Here is a 17,498-nt window from a genome sequence, read left to right as displayed (position 1 = left end):
CTTCTGATGTTTAATATAACCTGACAGATAAAGTGGATTTTAATGAATAAATTATCTAAAACCCATTTCTATTTCTTTGTTTGAAATAAAAAAATGGCTTTAATATGGTTTTCAAGAGAAAGGAAAGAAGCTTTGATTAGAAATTCTCTGCGCTTTCAGTTTTTTTTTGGGGGGGCGTGGGGGTAGAAGCAGGCCTTCAACGTGCGCAGGGCTTTGTATGCTCAGGCTTGTCTGCATGGGACAGTTCATGCCACAGGAAGAGTCCATGGACAGAGAGACAGTTGGCTGCAGATGTGTTTCCTCTGCTCACGCCTGCCCCTGCAGGCTCCTCCTGCAGAGCTGGGGCTTTAACTCGCCACTGCCCTTTGCTGGTTTGTAAGTCCATAACTCTGGCCTGGAGCTTGACAGACTACCCAGGACCATCCCGAGGTGGGAAGTGAGGCCCACAGGCTCCTGTTCTGATAAGCAGTAGCTCTCAAAGGTCATTTTCCTTACTGCAATTTAATGGAGTTGATTTCATACTCCCTGAGGGGTATCAACTTCCAAAGTGAGGCAGTCTTTCTAAACTTACCATGCAGCTCAAGTATTAAATGAAATTGTCTCTCTTCCTGGGTACCAGTTCCTATCCAGGCAGAATTTCTCCTCAGGAGACATTCGGCACCATCTGGAGACCTTTTTGACTATCATACTGGGCAGGGAGTAGGTGGCTCTGGCTTGAGGTGTGTAAAGCCGAGGGTTGCTGCTGGACCAGGTGCAGCACACAGCACACACCCCACAGAGTTATATGGCCCTCCACAGTGCCGCAGGAAAGAGATGCTGTCCAGGAAGTGGCCACAGAAGCTTTTCCTTCTGGGCTACCACACACCATGCAGGCATCTGTTTAGCCCTCTGTGGGGCATTCTGGTGGTGGGATGTGACAGAAGACCCTCACGTTTCAAGTCATGAGGCCAAAGCCCAAGTGGAAAGTCGGTGGCTGCAGCCCAGGTGCCACTGGGCAGTGGGATCCACCTGGAGCCCATATTCAGCTGCCAGTGGATTACGGAGGATGAAAAGACAGTCATGAATGGTCTTCCTAATGTATCAGTATTTCATTAATGAGTTGCCTTGATTAACTTTGTGCCTAGATTCTGGCAAAATTAAAAAATAGGCTTCTTTTGTTTCATTCTTTCCTACCTGTGGGACCTGTGCACTTTCACCTGGAAGGCAGTGACAATGACAGCATCTCTCACATCACTACAGTTGCAGGGATGGCACTGCTGCCAGCAGGGTCAGGACCCAGAGGGTGAGCTGTGTTCAAAATCTTCCTGGTCCTGAAACTTCATGGGAGGTGCATGAACAGCGCAGTTTTCAGCAGAGACAAATGTGCCCTCTCCAGGATGCGGGCGCCATCTTTCTCCTGTAGTGTAGGGGCCCTGCCCATTTGGAGGGTGTATCTTGGCCCCAACCCAGGGAGACCTTAACACGTCCTGCTGGCTGGTTCAGAGCCTGTCTGATGTGGTGCTTGCTAATGTCCTCCCATTTGCAGGAACTATAGCCTTGGGCCCTAAGAGGGGAGGGCGGGAGGGCTGTTGCTGAGAGCTGTGGCTGCCCTGCCCTCCCTCTGAGCCTTGGAGCTCTGGCATCACAGAGGTACAACGGGAGGCTTGACCTCCCCCAGGAACGGCCCGTGTTGGTTTAGTGTTCAATCTTGTAGCCCATCTGTGACCCCTTGCTGCATTCCACGGCATGAAGTGGGCTCAGGCGGTGGCAGCTTGGTGCTTTACATTCATGGCTCCTCTTATCCTTTATACAGCATGAGCCCATGTGACAATCTATGATGTTCTAAGACTTACATTTTAAATAAGCCTCTGATGTCTTTCCATGTGAGTGCTTATGAAAATAACCTCAGTCTATAATGTGGCATAGTATTTCCCATATGGATGTATGGACCCTACTTTGCCTATTGATCCTTTTTTATTTGAAACAAAGTCTCTATACCTCTCAGGCTGCCCTCAAGCTCCTATCCCCAGGGTCCTCCTCCCTCTGACTCCCAGTAGCTGAGACTGCAGGTGCCCCACTCCCTGAGGACCTGTTGGTTCCTTGTATTGGATATGCTGGGATCCAGGGTGGGCTCCAGGTTCAGCCACTCTATTAGGGGATTCTCTTTGAGATGTAAAGTAGAATTTGATGTGTTTCCCAGTTACAGCTCCTGTAGACTGTTTGGGGCCAGGTTCTCCCACTCCCAGCTCTCCTGGCCCTTAGCTGTGGTCCTTTTCAAGGTCAGTATTGGCTCCCCACGTCCACATCCCAGCAGAGTGGGGGCTTTGAGGGTATAAAATGTGGGCATTTCACTTTGGGTCATGTGCCATTGCTGAAAATTTGGTCACTCGGATGGATTTAGCTGCAAAGGAATCTGAACAACGTGTTCAACTAAGATTCTTGGTAAAGCAGAGGGAGAAAACAGACACCAGATAGCAGTGTCTGTCACAGTGGCATCAGGTACACACGCCATCATCCCTGTAGGAGGAAGTATGTGTGTGTACACTAGTGCTCCTGCGGGGCGGAGCACAGAAGAGGTCAAATCAAAGTCCACTTAAAACTTTTATCAGTGCTGCAAAACTGGCTTCCAGAAAAGCTTCACGCCCTGTTCAGCAGATGCTTTTCACCGTGCGATATCATTTGTCCTTTTCTTTCTGGCTTACTGTATGAGAACACGTAGAATAGGATGGACTAACAGACTGTAACTGTAGTTTGCACTTCCGTGGTCGCCCAGCAGCATGACACTGCTGGTCGTGGTGGACTCTTTCTTGTGTGAGCTGCCTGTTGGGTCTTTGCCTGAGGGTTTGGCCTTTGCTGTTGTCTTGGCTTTGTTGATCTGCAGCAGCAGCATCTGTGCACACCTTCCAGATATAAATTCTCTCACTTCTGTGACCATTTTCTTCTGTAATTGCCAGTCATTGGTATGTGTTTTTCTCAGGATTATATAATTTTTATCTTATTGTATCTGTTGGTCTTTTTCTTTAAGACTTTTATTTTTTTAAACTTGTTTAAGAATGTTTTTCTTACACCAAAATAAGTAAAAACCTTTGTTTTTTCAGTTGGTCTCTAACCCACCTGGGGTGAGTTAGAAATGGCAGTATCCCACCACTCGACTTACTGGCATCACTCATTGAATTGTTTGCTCTTCCTGTGCTGATTTAATATGCCACCCTCGTTACAGTTATGTATGTGTGTCTGTTTCTGGGCCTTCTCTTCTGTTGACTTGTTTGTCTCACCCTCGCTGGTGCCAGCCTGTAAACACCATACATTTATAGTCTGTTTAATATCGGTGGTGCAAGTCTCTATTCATTATTCTTTATTAAAGCTTTTTTCCTAATCTTGTGCATTTCTCTTCTGCACTCACTTTAGAATCAGCTTGTCAAGTTCCATTAAATGATTCATATGGAAAAATAAAAGACCCAGAATAGCAAGCAATTCTAAGCAGGAAGTGTGAATCAGGAGGTGTAGCGATACCAGATTTCAAACTGTACTACAAAGCAATAGTAACAAAAACAGCATGGTACTGGTACCAGAACAGGCGGGTGGACCAATGGTATAGAATAGAGGACACAGAGACCAATCCACAAAATTACAACTATCTTATATTTGATAAAGGGGCTAAAAGCATGCAATGGAGGAAGGATAGCATCTTCAACAAATGGTGCTGGGAAAACTAGAAATCCATATGCAACAAAATGAAACTGAATCCCCTTCTCTCGCCATGCACAAAAGTTAACTCAAAATGGATCAAGGACCTTGATATCAAATCAGAGACTATGCGTCTGATAGAAGAAAAGGTTGGCTCCAATCTACATATTGTGGGGTCGGGCTCCAAATTCCTTAATAGGTCACCCATAGCACAAGAGTTAATAACTAGAATCAACAAATGGGACTTAATTAAACTAAAAATTTTTTTCTCAGCAAGAGAAACAATAAGAGAGGTAAACAGGGAGCCTACATCATGGGAACAAATGTTTACTCCTCACACTTCAGATAGAGCCCTAATATCCAGAATATACAAAGAACTCAAAAAATTAAACAATAAGAAAACAAATAACCCAATCAACAAATGGGCCAAAGACCTGAACAGACAATTCTCAGAGGAGGACATACAATCAATCAACAAGTACATGAAAAAATGCTCACCATCTCTAGCAGTCAGAGAAATGCAAGATACCATTTCACTCCAGTAAGATTGGCAGCCATTATGAAGTCAAACAACAAGTGCTGGCGAGGATGTGGGGAAAAGGGTACTCTTGTACATTGCTAGTGGGACTGCCAATTGGTGCGGCCAATATGGAAAGCAGTATGGAGATTCCTGGGAAAGCTGGGAGTGGAACTACCATTTGACCCAGCTATTGCCCTTCTCGGACTCTTCCCTGAAGACCTTAAAAGAGCGTACTACAGGGATACTGCCATATCGATGTTCATAGCAGCACAATTCACAATAGCTAGACTGTGGAATCAACCCCGATGCCCCTCAATAGATGAATGGATAAAAAGTGTAGCATTTATACACAATGGAGTACTACGCAGCACTAAAAAATGACAAAATCATGGAATTTGGAGGGAAAAACAAATGCCAAATGTCTTCTTTGATATAATGAGAGCAACCAAGAACAGTGCAGGGAGGAAGAGCAGGAGGAAAAGATTAACATTAAATAGAGTCATGAGATGGGAGGGAAAGGGAGAGAAAAGGGAAATTGCATGGAAATGGAAGGAGACCCTCATTGATATACAAAATTACATATAAGAGAATTTGAGGGGGAAGGGAAAAAAAATAAGGAGAAAAATGAATTACAGTAGATGGGGTAGAGAGAGAAGATGGGAGGGGAGGGGAGGGGGGATAGTAGAGGATAGGAAAGGTAGCAGAATACAACAGTTACTATTATGGCATTATGTAAAAATGTGGATATGTAACCGATGTGATTCTGCAATCTTTGTAATGTTTTGAATAACCAATAAAAAAAATAAAAATAAATAAAAATAAAAAAGTTCCATTAAATGAAGAACCTCACGGGTGTTTTGATGGTCTGTGTTGACGGTGTAGATTTCTCACGGGAAGGTGGGCGTCTCTAGACCCCTTCAGGGAGAGTTTATTTAGAGAAGACATTCCCAGGTGTTCTCCTACAGAGTGCAGCACTGTGAACTGTGAGCAGCCGGCCTCTGTTGGTGGCTCATGTTGTCCTCCTGTTGGGGAGCTACTGCACACCTGGTGCTTTCTGCACATTTGGGCAGCTTCTGGGGCTACCTCCTGGTCACATTTCCCCAGGCCTTGCCTGGCCTTCCTGTCAAGCCATGAACAACCCTGTAGGTAGCATCAGAAGCCATATTTATGCTCAGCTCCTGGGAAGAAAACTCGCCTTTAAGTGTGTAGAATTTTATTTCTGCCAAAGCTTTGTCACAGACGCTATTGAGGTCCAAGAAAGGCAGGCAAGTGAAGGCACTCGGCGAGAAGCACTGCCCTACGATGCCACTAAGGTGCACGTCCTGCTTCTTCAGTGAGATGAGGCATTCCCCTCTGTGCGTACAGTGTCACAGACCTCTCCAGGGGACACTGCAGTGTCTGGCAACAGGGTCTCACTTAGCCAATTAGTGTTCATAGGTTATCACTTCTGTGATTTGGGAATGAAAGTGCAGGGCCAAACCCACTGTGTCCCTTTGAGGAAGTCACCAAGAGGCTGAAATGCTTTTGGGCCTCAGTGAAATCATACAGCTCCTCAGACTTCCCTTTTCACACCGGAGATGTATGTGACGGGAGCAGAGGGCAGCTGCAGAGAGAAAGGGCCAGCTGCAGCGTGGTGCATGGCGGCACACACACACGTCCTGCACATTGAATGGTGCCTGGGGGACACATGGAGGGATGTGGCGGGCATGAGCACATCTCCTAAGGTTCAGCAAGCAGCTTAGGGCAGGGACCTACAGAGCAGCAGTAGGGTTGCAGATGTGGACAGCTGCCCAGCCCTTGGCATTGCTGGAGTCAGTGCCCTTGTGGAGTCTGGAGGAGTCTGGTCTGCTGTCACCTGTTGTTTGGTATGAATGGTTACAGGGGAAAGTCTGCCCACCAGCTGGCGCAGCCTGTTGTGCCTTCTGTGTCGCACAGGAGCTGGCAGCAGCCCGAGAGCTGGGGACGCACATCTAACCAGTGCTCTTTCTTTGTTTTTCAGAACTACACTCAGTATATCCCTCTGTCTATATATGACCTGCAAACCTGGATGGGCAGCCCGTCTATTTTTGTCTATGACTGCTCCAACGCTGGCCTGATCGTCAAGTCCTTCAAGCAGTTTGCTCTGCAGAGGGAGCAGGAGCTGGAGGTGAGGGCTCTCCCGCCCAGGGTGTGGCTGGTGGAAAGCTGGTAATGTTGGGCATCTTTGAATCAGGTGGTGTTCTAGAGCTGAGGGCTCCAGAACTGGGGCTGTGGGTGGCATATGTGGATGGGCTATCTTTCTTTCTACTTGGCCTCATTTCTAATTGAAGCAGTAATTAAGCAATAACATTAATAGAGCCCATTTGTGCTGTAGCAGTCTTCACCTCTAAGATACCATCAAGATGGTACACAGATGCTTCTGATTTTGGAGAAATGGACCCATCTCTTCAGTTTCAGTCTTATTGCTGCTCTGTCTTTGTTATTGTCCAACTTATTTTCCCTTTAAACCAAACCCACCAAGCTAACTGGTTGAAACCCAAATAGCTTCCACTGGTAGCTCCTATGGAGGGGCTGGAGAGCCTGTGTGGTGCTGGGCTAATGGAGTGATATTTGTTCTGATTGTTTTAATTAATATTTGACACTTGAATTAAATGGTGGATCCTAAAGAGAAGCCGAAGAGGCTGTTTCAATTAAGAGGCTTCTATCCCATTACCCAAGCAGGAGTGTCAGAATAAAATAGCCCTCAGCCGCCAGGTCGTCACGAATTCTGATTGGTTGCAGTGCAGGAAATTCTGCATCCAGGAACAAAAAACAGCCTTTGGTATGTTTCCTCAAGACTTTTTGGATCCATTCAATTTTAACGTATTGTTATGTTTTTCACATTTCATCAGAGGATAATGCTGAGAGATTCAGCAACAAAATTTGAAATTCTATTTGGTAGAACTCTAAGTTAACATGTCTGCAGTTTAATATTTTATGTGTGTAAATGAAGTCCTCAGGCAGAGCATTGCATAGGAGTGACTGTTAAATATAATGCCCTTTATCCTTGAAAATTGAACCGGGAGCCACAGGTTTGTTTGCTGGCTTCTTTGTTTGTTTTGCATTCTGTAAAAAGAGAAGGGAAAGATCAAGTTTCCTTTCACCAAATTTTTACCCTATTCTCAGGCATCTTGTCTGTGTTTACCCAGGGGTGGGCGATACAGAAACACCCAAAGCACTAAGAGGCCATGTGCATCTGCTGACATCAAGTAATAAACATAGCAAAAACGATTTTTGTTTTTTTGCATTTGTAATATATCAATAAATATGCCAAAGAATCCTGGCTGATTTCTGCATTCCATGTCTGAGTGGTGGAGTGGCTAAGGGAAGGGCAGCTGATTGAGCGGTGGAGCACAGACCCCACCCCGTGCTGCAGAAGGCGCACCTTGTTGGCTTGGCCCAGCAAAACTCTGCTTGCAGCACATGGGGTGTCTGTGTGTGTCCTATATGTTGCCAGGATTAATCAGCCTAAGATGCTATTCACCTCATTGCGTGCGGCAAAAAGGTTTGCATGTGTCTTTTTTGGAAAGTTTTATTTAGTCGCCTCATCCTTCATGAAGTAGATCAAAAGGAATAACAGGTCCACTGGGGTGGCAAGTGTGGGTCAGTCTGAGTGTCTCTGTCACACTTGCCAGTAATGGCCATCGTTCAGTTTGTCTCTTCAGAAACAGTGGAGATTGAAGTGATGAATCTGGCTCCCAGCTAACATCGTCGCGTTTGTTTTAGTCCTTTTACCATCTGCTGTAGAAACAGCGATCCCACATGGCTTGTGAGGGACATTCTTATCCTCTGCAGCTAGCCGATTTCTTTGTCAATTTACAATATATTTTAATACTTTTTGTTGTGTAACATGTGACCTGAGCGAAATTGGCAAGTGAGTGGTTTGTGTCAGTGTGTAGAAACCACAGAGTCCTGCTGCTGTTCTCCTGGTTTGTACCAGGATGAGAGAGACGCACTTCCCTGTGCTTTCTGTCTTTGTGGCAGCCTAGATTGCGTGGGGATCTACCTGTGCATAAAAGGGGATGAGGAGGATAAAAATTGGTTAATATAATGCAAGAAAAAGGTTAGTTGGACCAGAAAGCCTCTGAGAAATAAATTAGCACACACCCAAATAAGAGTGGCATCAGTCTTCAGGGCTGATTTCTAGCCTCTGTCCTGCTGGGGGCACCATGCTTGTCCCGGGACTGTGGGTGGCCGTGCCGGGTACCCCTCCCTGCAGGAACACTGGCATGAAGCACGCCGGGTCTACCTGCACACAGCTGCGACTTCAACACAGAAAGTTCCTACCTGTCACTCAGGAATCTTCCTTATATTTTTCATCATGTCATATTATTTTGTCATTTAAAAATTAAAATCTTCAAGTCTCTTTGCTTTTCAATAATCTTTTGTAAGTAAGCATTTTTACCAAATTAGTATATGCCATGGTTTAAAACAAATCAAATGGTGCAGAAGGTTTATTTATAATGGAAAAGTAGGCCCTAGCCCCAGAGCCTGGCCCCATCACTCTGGCTGGGCTCTGTTGCTACAGGGCGCCACTGCCAGCCCTTCTCCCCATGGCTGAGGTAGCACAGCACACTACTTACTGTTCCTCATCCCCTGTTTTAGGCTACCACGGGCATCTGCCGTGACACACCGACTCAGGGGCCACCAGGGACTTGCCTCTGAGCACTGGAGAGATGGGGCTGGATTCTGGTAGTGAAGACTCAGCAAAAGCATACTTAGTGTGTCATCAGTCTCCCTTCCTGTTTCCCCTGCCGCCCAGGATAGCACTGCGTTTGGGCTCTGAGGGCGCCGAGTGCTCCTCGCCCTCAGCGCTCCCTCCTGTTTGCATTAGCAGTAACTCATGTCTTTTGCTTTCCAGGCCTCTTGCTTTCCTTTGCCTCATCTTTCCAGCTCTCGTCTTCTGTGCTCTTTCTTTTGTAATCACTTTCTGTTCTCTGGCTGTCATCAAACTCTCTGTGCCTGGTGCTTGGAAACTGGTGACTGCTCGTGTCCACGCAGACGTCTGTGGAGTGAGTGGCTGGACAAGGTGCCGCAATTCCCAATTTTATAGGAGTTGCGTTCCTGGGGATGGACTCTCCAGAATTACAGATCTTTAACACATCCTGCATCTCCAGCTTTTCAAGGGTAGCATCAAATCTTGAAACATGCCTTCCTCAAGGTCCCTGTGTCCCAGACCTTTGCTGCTGTGGCCACCACCACCAATGGCTGTTCACAGCCTGCCCTCGCTGCTGTCCTGCTCTCCTGGATACATCCACTGTGCTCTGGACACATGACTTCCTCTTTCTGATGCTCTCCTTTATTCTTCCAGGGCACATCCTCAAGTTCCAGCCTAGAAAGGAGTGATAGCAGACTCCTTCAGGCCCAAGCATGTGCCTTGGAACAGCCTTCAGCTGAAAGCAGTGAAAAACACACTATTGGTTTTCAACAGCAGTTTGCCTCTTTCACTAATAGCATCTCTGAGGCACACGAGTGACTTGTTCAGCAGTGCCTCGTGGACCAGACTGCAGCACCTTCTGCTCCACATCCTTCTCCATTTGATGCTCTCACCCCTTTGCTACCCCCTGCCCACCTCGGCTCCAGGCATTTCATCTGTGTGTGGTGGAAAGGAGTGGGGAAGCCAGTGTTGGCCCCAACTGCCTCCTTTGTGAGAAGGTGAATGTAGGCTTTCTTCTAGACCTCCTTGTCTGCACCTGGTCCCCCAGGTAGCAGGGTAGAAAAGGGAATAAAGTTGGCACTGGCCCTAGATTACCTGGTGAGGAATGGCCGCCACATGGGGCGTGTAAGCTTTCATCTCTATACATTATTAATGGGGTATACATGGACATTTGGGCTGTTTCACCCGTAAAACTGTTGTACTCTTGATATTTCTGGGAATGTGTAAAAACCTGCCAGCTGCCCTCATTATAGCTGTGTCCAAGAATCCAAAGGTGCTACTGCCGCCTGCACCAGAGGAGTGTGTGGAGGGGCTGGAGGGGAAGAGAGTCGAGAGCCTTCCTGCAGCCTTTCTCAGGCGTGAAGTGTTGGTCTGTAAGCCACAGAGGAAGGCTGGGGGGAGGGCAAGCCGCCCTCCCTGAGTGGTCTTCCAAGTCCTTGTCACTTCTGCTTCCATAGGGAGCTCCTGGGGCTGTCCCCTCACATCCACAGGAGACAGCTGGGCAGCTAGTGTTGAGTCTGCGCAAGGTGTCCCTCTCTGCTGTTGGAGGCAAGTGAGGAGGTTGGCTAGTAGCAGAGGACCACGGTGCCTTTCTTCACACAGATGGAGTGAGCACAGCTCTGCCCCGGTCAGACCCCGTCCCGAGCACCACCATCCTCATTGGGTCTAGGACTGAAGTGTGGATAGCTCCTGGAGGTGGCCCTGCAGGGCCTGGGGAAGTTCTGCAGAGAACCGAACCCTGCTGTGGAAGAGCCTTTCACTGCACTTGGGCTGGCCAGTCAGGACTCTCTTGCACCCACAGCTCGGCTCTCCTCGTGTGGCCCCCACACACTCTGCGTTCTGTGGGACGCATTCGGACGCTGTCTAATGCTCATCCAGGGTCCAGCCTGCAGCTCAAGAGCGCTGATGGTTGCTGGTCTTCCTGGCAGGCTCAGGCTGGACTCTGCAGCCTGTCGTCCTCTTGGACATCCTGGGTGTGAGCCGACAGGTGACGCAGTCTCCTCCTTGCTACTCTTCACAACTAGTGATCCTGATGAGAGTTCCTGCGGTGTGCGATCTCCTCGGGAGGCACCGTATCCCTTACTGAGGCCTTGGTGTTCAGTTCGCGGCTGCTCTGCACTGCGTTGCCGTGGGACTATGCCGGGACGGTGACTGCTATGCAGTTAGCACTGCCGCCTCGCAAGGCCTGCCTGAGGTTCTGAGAGCCATGTTCGTCCTAGTCACCCACTAGGGGTGCGCTTCCCAGTTGGCTGGGTTTACAGGGCAGGGCCTGCTGAACTCCAGACTCTCCTGGCTCCGCCGTGGAAGCCCTGTTTTCACACCCTCCGCTCTTGCTCTTCTCGTGCCCCAGGTGGTCATTTGTGGGCAGTAGGGAAGTGAGGGTTATGTGATATCCTCATTCTCTTCTTTAATTTTTAGTAGTATTGATATTTTGGTTTTAAAAAAGATGTCCTCCACTTTTTTGAGTTATCCGATTTCTCCAGGATGTGTGTGGGTGCCGAGAAATGCGAGGCGAGGGCTGAGGTGGGCCTGCTGTACAGGGTGGGCCCAGAGGCTTGGCCTGGGCTTTCCAGCGCAGGTGGGGATCACGAATGGCTGTGAGGCTACTAGAGGGAATGGGAAATGGACGCGTGGTGACACCCAGGGCCAGCTGTACTCTGGCAGAGCGGGGAGCGGGTGTGGTCCTGAAGTTGGTGTGAGAGGGAGCAGGAGCCAGGACATGAGGGGAATGTGGAGGAGCGTGGTCAGTGGTCATCAGGAGGGGAGGTGGTACCTGAGGCAGAGTCCACAGCCGGAAGGAGGTGAAGACAGACAGCCAGCCCAGGAGGCACAGGTGTGCACACACACGTAAAAACATACTACACGCACACTCACACACCACATGTATAAACACAAACAGTAGTTCACATGTAACACTTCAGCACAAGCATGTACTCCTACTCATGTAACCTCCACACATGCCGCTTTCACATGTGTTTCATGCTGTGCGGTAACATGTGCCTGCTGCATCCAGCTTGCCCCTCCCTGGTTGCAGTCTCAGAGGTGGAGCCAGAGCACGGGGCTGGATCTGGTCTTCAGCTGGGCTTGAGAACCTGGGGAACAGGTGCCTTCATGCTGGCTGTGGAAGTCGTCCAGGCTTCTCCCTTCCACTGGCTAATAGAAATGGAAACGTCCTGTGCTCCCGTTACTCTCTGAAGCAGCCAGGACTCCATGACTGGACTCATTTTGTTAACTTGGCAGAGACATAGTGGGCGATGGACAGCATGCTTCCATGCGGTTGAAACAAGCTGATCAACTCAGAAATGCAAGAAACAGACTCATGTGTTAGTGCATGTCGAGCATGATCCCAGGCAAGGAGAGGTGGCCCTTGCCCCCAAGAGCGTCCTTGCCTGGCAGGAGGGGATGCCCCTTTGGTTTATCTCAGCACACAGGCACCATGCCCTGGATGGGGTGGCCAGGGGCTCTCTCAGATTTCCAGTGAGCAGACAGAGAAGCTGTGAGGACCAAGGGAGGCTTGGTCCTCACAAGGTGACATCTGCTCTGAATCTTATAACAGAAAAGACCTGTGTATGGATAGGAAGGGCTTTTGAGAGAGAAGGTGGAGTGCAAGGAAAGGCCAGGGTACCAAGCTGCTTGAGATGGGGCAGTCCACAGCACCTCATAGTGCGTCCTGCACCCACCTGGACCATGTGTGCACAGTCCTAGAGCAGGTCTTCAACAGCACCACTGGCTCCGCCTGTGTGATCCAGAGGCTGGCCTGTCCCCTAGTGAGCACCCTCTCTTGCTGGTGCAAACCCAGCTTCAGGGCTCTCTGAAAAGGAATTTTCTGATTGTAACTTTCAGACCATGAACATGTAGCACAGAAACCTCCCAGCTCTCACCCAGGAGAGAGGGGCTTCATTGCTGATGTACCCAGGCTTTAGATTAGGGCGGGAGCCCTGGCAGTACCCTTCACCCTGACTAGCTGGCACCTCACAGTGCAAGAAGACTGTGGTGCCTTCCAGAGCCTCTTCCTGACAAACAGGGCTATGGAACACTAAGCTTCTTAGTTGTTGACTCAGGGTAAGAGCAGTCAGGAGTGGAGTTTGTTCTGATTTTAATTAACCACCTCCACTGAGTTGTGAATAGTCATGAGCATTTAGAAGCTGTTGTGTTGCCAGCAGCTGAATGGCCTTATAGTAGTAGACAGTTCACTGGGGTGAACCCAGGATGATGGTGACACTTGCCAGTGGGCTCTACCTGGCCTTTGAAAGGCAGCGCATGGAGTCATCATCCACCAGAAGCCACCCTCTGCTCTCCTGGCAGCCTCTCACAGTTCCCAAGAGTAGGTGCCACTTGATTTTTAAGTTGTTGTTGAAAGCTTTATTTATACAGTGGCATGTGTTATGTATTAAAAGGACCACTGTAGTTGGGCATCTGCATTTTGGTGCAGTGTCTGTCACACACCGGGCCAGCAGCAGGAGCATCCTGAGCTCATCTCTTTGAACTTTCAGACGTGCCCCGAATAACTGGCTATTGTTGAATTGAGAACAAAAGTCGCTGTTAAAAAATAACTAAAGTATTGCCAAGATGCTGATTTCAGAAATCCACGTCAGGGCTGGAGATGTGACTCAAGCGGTAGTACGCTCACCTGGCATGCTGGGGGGGCTGGGTTCGATCCTCAACACCACATAAAAATAAAAAATAAAGATATTGTGTCCACCTAAAACTAAAAAAAAAAAAATATATATATATATATATATATATATATATATATATATATATATTTTATTTTTTTTTATTTATTTTTTTTTTTAAAGAAATCCATGTCAGTCTTCTGAAGTTATTTCTGCCTTCATTACCTCCTGAAGATGTCCGTTAGGAGACAGGAGCAACTCAGTGTCAGTGTCTGATTTGGACAGGAGAAATGCAGGCTCTGCGGCAGCCTGTGGCCTGTGGCCATGTCTTGTGACCCTGAGCAGCTTTGCTGCTCGCTCCTATGTGTGGATGGTGCAGCAGATGATGTCCTTGGTCCCACTGTTGCAAATCCATTAGCGTATTGTTCTGGACACTTCCCAAGTGCTCCAGAAGGCTCTGGGCTCATGAGGATGAGATTATTGTTGTTCTTGGCTTTCAGTTTCCTGGAGAAGCTTAATGGTGCACGTGCTGCTCAGCCCAGAGGCTCTGGTGTGGTGGAGCATCCATTTCTGAGCTAGCTGCCTTTACAGGTAGTGAGTCTGGCACACAGGCCTGTCTGCAAGGAATCGTGTCAATTAGAGGGTCAGTGTCTTAGATAAATGCAAAACTAGAATAGTACAGGAATTGAACAGACTGTGGAAATGAGATTCCTCTGTACCTCTGGGGAAGCAAGACTGAAAAGTAGTGTTCTTGGTAGAGCCCTTTGCCTTGAATGTTAAGATGTTCTCAGAAAGATGCCACTGGCTCTGATGGCCTCGAGATAGAGCTGTCCTGTGCTCCGCACAGCCCAGGGTGTGCCAGGGTGATGGAATGCGACCCACTGAGCAAGGCGAACAGAGGCCGTGGAGTCTGAGGCCGGTCCTGTGTGTGCCATGCAGGGTATCCCCTGCATCACAAGGTCTGCCCTCCCTGGATCACACACCCGCATTCTGCAAGGATCTTCTAAGTGGTTGGGCATCCTGAGCTTATCTCTTGATTGGCCATTTTGAACTGGGAAGCTCATTTTTTTTTTGTCAATGTATTTGGGATGAAGATGTTTTGTGTCTAATGGTCTCATATCCTCATTCAGTATCCAGAGTGTCCATAGTGTCCTGGATACTTTCCTTGGCATTGGACCAAATACCAGTGGACCGTGAGCTACACACTAAGGTGGATACACCTAACCCCAGCATCTGAACATGGGAGCTTCTCCTCTCAGCCAGATGGGACACAGGTGTCTTCCCCCTAAGGACGCTTCTCCCTCTTCACGCCATACAGGTCTGTCTGCGGTGGCTGCAGCACCTCCGTGTGGTCCTGTGCTCTGCAGCTAGCCGGGTAGAAAGGTCCGCTTCATCTCTTCAGGGAACTAGATCTCAGTGCTGTGTTGCAGTCAGGCAGCCATGGCGGAAGTCATGGCCGGAGGACCTGGTGTTCGTTCCCAGCCCCATTCAGAAGGTTAACAAGGAGCCTGAGTGGAGGAAGGAAAGCCGAGACTGGGAAAGCATCCGATTTCTGCTGTGAAGATCCTTGCCTCCAGGAAAGGAAAGCAAGACTCTTGAATCTGGTGTCTGGAAAAGCGGTTGCTCCTTCCCACTTAAAGTCATTTTCCGATGACCAAAAATCATCGATCAGCCATCTTTGCATATCCCATGCCGAGTGGCGATTAGTAGCCTTGCTAGAATAATGCCATAGGCCAGCAGTTCCAGAAAGACGCATTCAGGACTGTCTTTCACTCCAGGCCTACCCGTGTCCTGCTGGGCCTAGCCTTTCTGGAGCCCACTCTGGTGTCGCCCCTTGCCACCAGCCCAGATGTGTGTGCCATGGCCTCTGCCTTTGTCCCACTAATGCAGCTTCGTTTGTGTGACATACGGGTGCCGGGTGTGCTCTTTGGAGTCTTGGAGTCCCAGGTACTTGCGTGGGCTCTAGAGGGTCCAGATGGTAACATGACACAGAGGAGCCCTAAAGCCAGCAGCAGCATGGTGGCACTCTGGCGCTCGTGCTGACCAACCTGTTAGACACTTGTATCATTTCTTGCGGCCTCCACATTTCCTCATTGAAGATCTTTCAAATGGAGATTAAATGTAACCTCATGAGGATGCTGGGAAAAGCCAATGAGATACTCTGTGTGAAAAGTATTTGAGAAATATTAGGAACTGTGGAACTAGAGGGACTTATTAGTTATTAATAATTTAAGGAGCATAAGTGTTCTTTACAACTCAGGAAACAAATGTGTGGCCATCGTGATTAAAAACCCTGCCTCCCCAACCTGTTGCACCCTCCTTAGTATTTAGCGTCCTTGTGGATGCTCAGTTCCTGTCCTTCTCAGAGGTCTGCTGCTATCCAAAACAGGAATGTCATCATGTCCTGTGGTATTTATGCCGTAAGCCCAAGAACTCACTTGAAGAACAAGCTCCTTCAAAGCTCCGGAAGCTGAATGAGCAGCATTCTGTAACACGATTCTCTGGACCCTGTTGCTGGACCATGTGGTAAATAAGTCAGTCTGTATTGGAAAGAGCACTTTCTTGCACTTTCTTTCTTTCATTTTCCAGGTTTGAGATGGCTGGGTTACTGGGGCACCACACACATAGCTCTTCACTGTGCCCAGCCCTGTCGGGCGCCATCTGGGTGTGTGTTATGTCTTGTTATGTTCAGACACCGCATTTCAGGCCAACTAGAGATAATGCAGTACTCTCTTCAGGAACTAGTGCAGTCTTCCCGTGTCTTCTTGGTTTGCCTCTACCCTGTGGCCTGTCCCCAGCTGGACACGGTGGCAGTGCTGGGGAGGCATCAGGGTCACCTGGAACCCCCTTGCCCCCAGACCTTGGTGCACCCAGGTTCTCAGACTCACCGTGGCTCACTGCCATGCCTCCCGAGCTGGAGACTTTCTTGGATGAAGCAGCTCTGACATTGTGCTCTGTGGAGAGCCACACTGAGACCACGCCTTCCAGTCCTGATGCACCAGGGATCTGAAGGACCACTGCAGTCTGGCGCGGTAGTGCCATCGGTGCCATGACTGGGGACTCGGTCTTCTCCCCCACTGAGTAGGCACACCCTGGGGTAGAGCTACACTCACCTGTTCTTTTGTTATCCTACCCCTTTGCCCTGTTTGGGATAGAATGTTCCATGGAAACTCCCTTTGTGTGTCCCCTTCTCTTGCTCTGCCTTTGAGTGTGGCCTTCCTAGATGTCAGTCAACCTGCTGACAGCAGACATCAGGAAGCTAGACTCAGCCACCCCCCCAAACTGACCCTTTGCCTCATTTGAATGGCTTCTCCCCAATAAAAGGAGTCCATCATGTGTGTGTGCGCTCTCTCTCTCTCTCTCTCTCTCTCTCTCTCTCTCTTTCTCTCTCTCTCTTTCCACAGTCCCCTAAGATCAGAGGAGCCGTCACAGGACCTGAAGAAAAAGGTGTTCTCTGTCTCTTGTGTGATTATTTCGTGAGCCCAGTTCACCTGGTGTGACCCTGAGTGTTTTGGTCGTGGAACTCGACAGCTCTCTTCACAGTTATTCTCAGGAGCAGCAGAGTAACATCTGCCCAGTCCCTCGTGCATCATGCTTAATAAATATTATTGGCCAAAACGCCATGAATTCTTGTGAACTTCGTTATTTCTGAAATGACATTAAAACTTGGTGGATTCAGATGTTGTCACAAGCATGCACTGTATGAGGCTGAGGAAGGGGAATGTGTGTGGCGCCGTGCTCATGTGAGGGCCGCTGCTTTGCTGGTGGCGGCGTGCTCTCGCTGGCTTCAGCAGTGTGGAGGACATCTGCCTGGCAGTTCTGTCCTGTTTTAAAAACATTTGAATGTGCTGCATTACTTAAAGATTCACACACTTGATTAGATTTTAAGTCAACAGTGAGATTTTGTGGCATTCTTAGAGTGTGCATCAATTAGCCTATATAGCCTTTTCTCTGGGAACCGAGGTGTGGTGCAGCCTCTCCTGGGCCTTTGCCACTTTAAATCCTGTCCAGGTAAATATCA

At 48.6% G+C, this 17,498-nt stretch overlaps 1 protein-coding gene across 1 annotated transcript in view; it reads left to right on the top strand.

Moving 5' to 3' along the window:
* The window catches only part of Rptor (regulatory associated protein of MTOR complex 1), a 337,753-nt gene that overhangs the window by 158,433 nt on the left and 161,822 nt on the right, over window positions 1–17,498 (top strand). Inside the window, exon 5 of the mRNA XM_076869269.2 lies at window positions 6,186–6,332. Coding sequence (XP_076725384.2) covers window positions 6,186–6,332 — 147 coding nt within the window. The remainder of the gene's footprint in view (window positions 1–6,185; window positions 6,333–17,498) is intronic.

Source organism: Callospermophilus lateralis, chromosome 11, assembly GCF_048772815.1.
Source record: "Callospermophilus lateralis isolate mCalLat2 chromosome 11, mCalLat2.hap1, whole genome shotgun sequence".
In the NCBI taxonomy this organism is placed as follows: domain Eukaryota; kingdom Metazoa; phylum Chordata; class Mammalia; order Rodentia; family Sciuridae; genus Callospermophilus; species Callospermophilus lateralis.
The sequence above is the reverse complement of the archived record's forward strand: the minus strand, read 5'-3'. Positions and strand labels throughout refer to the sequence as shown.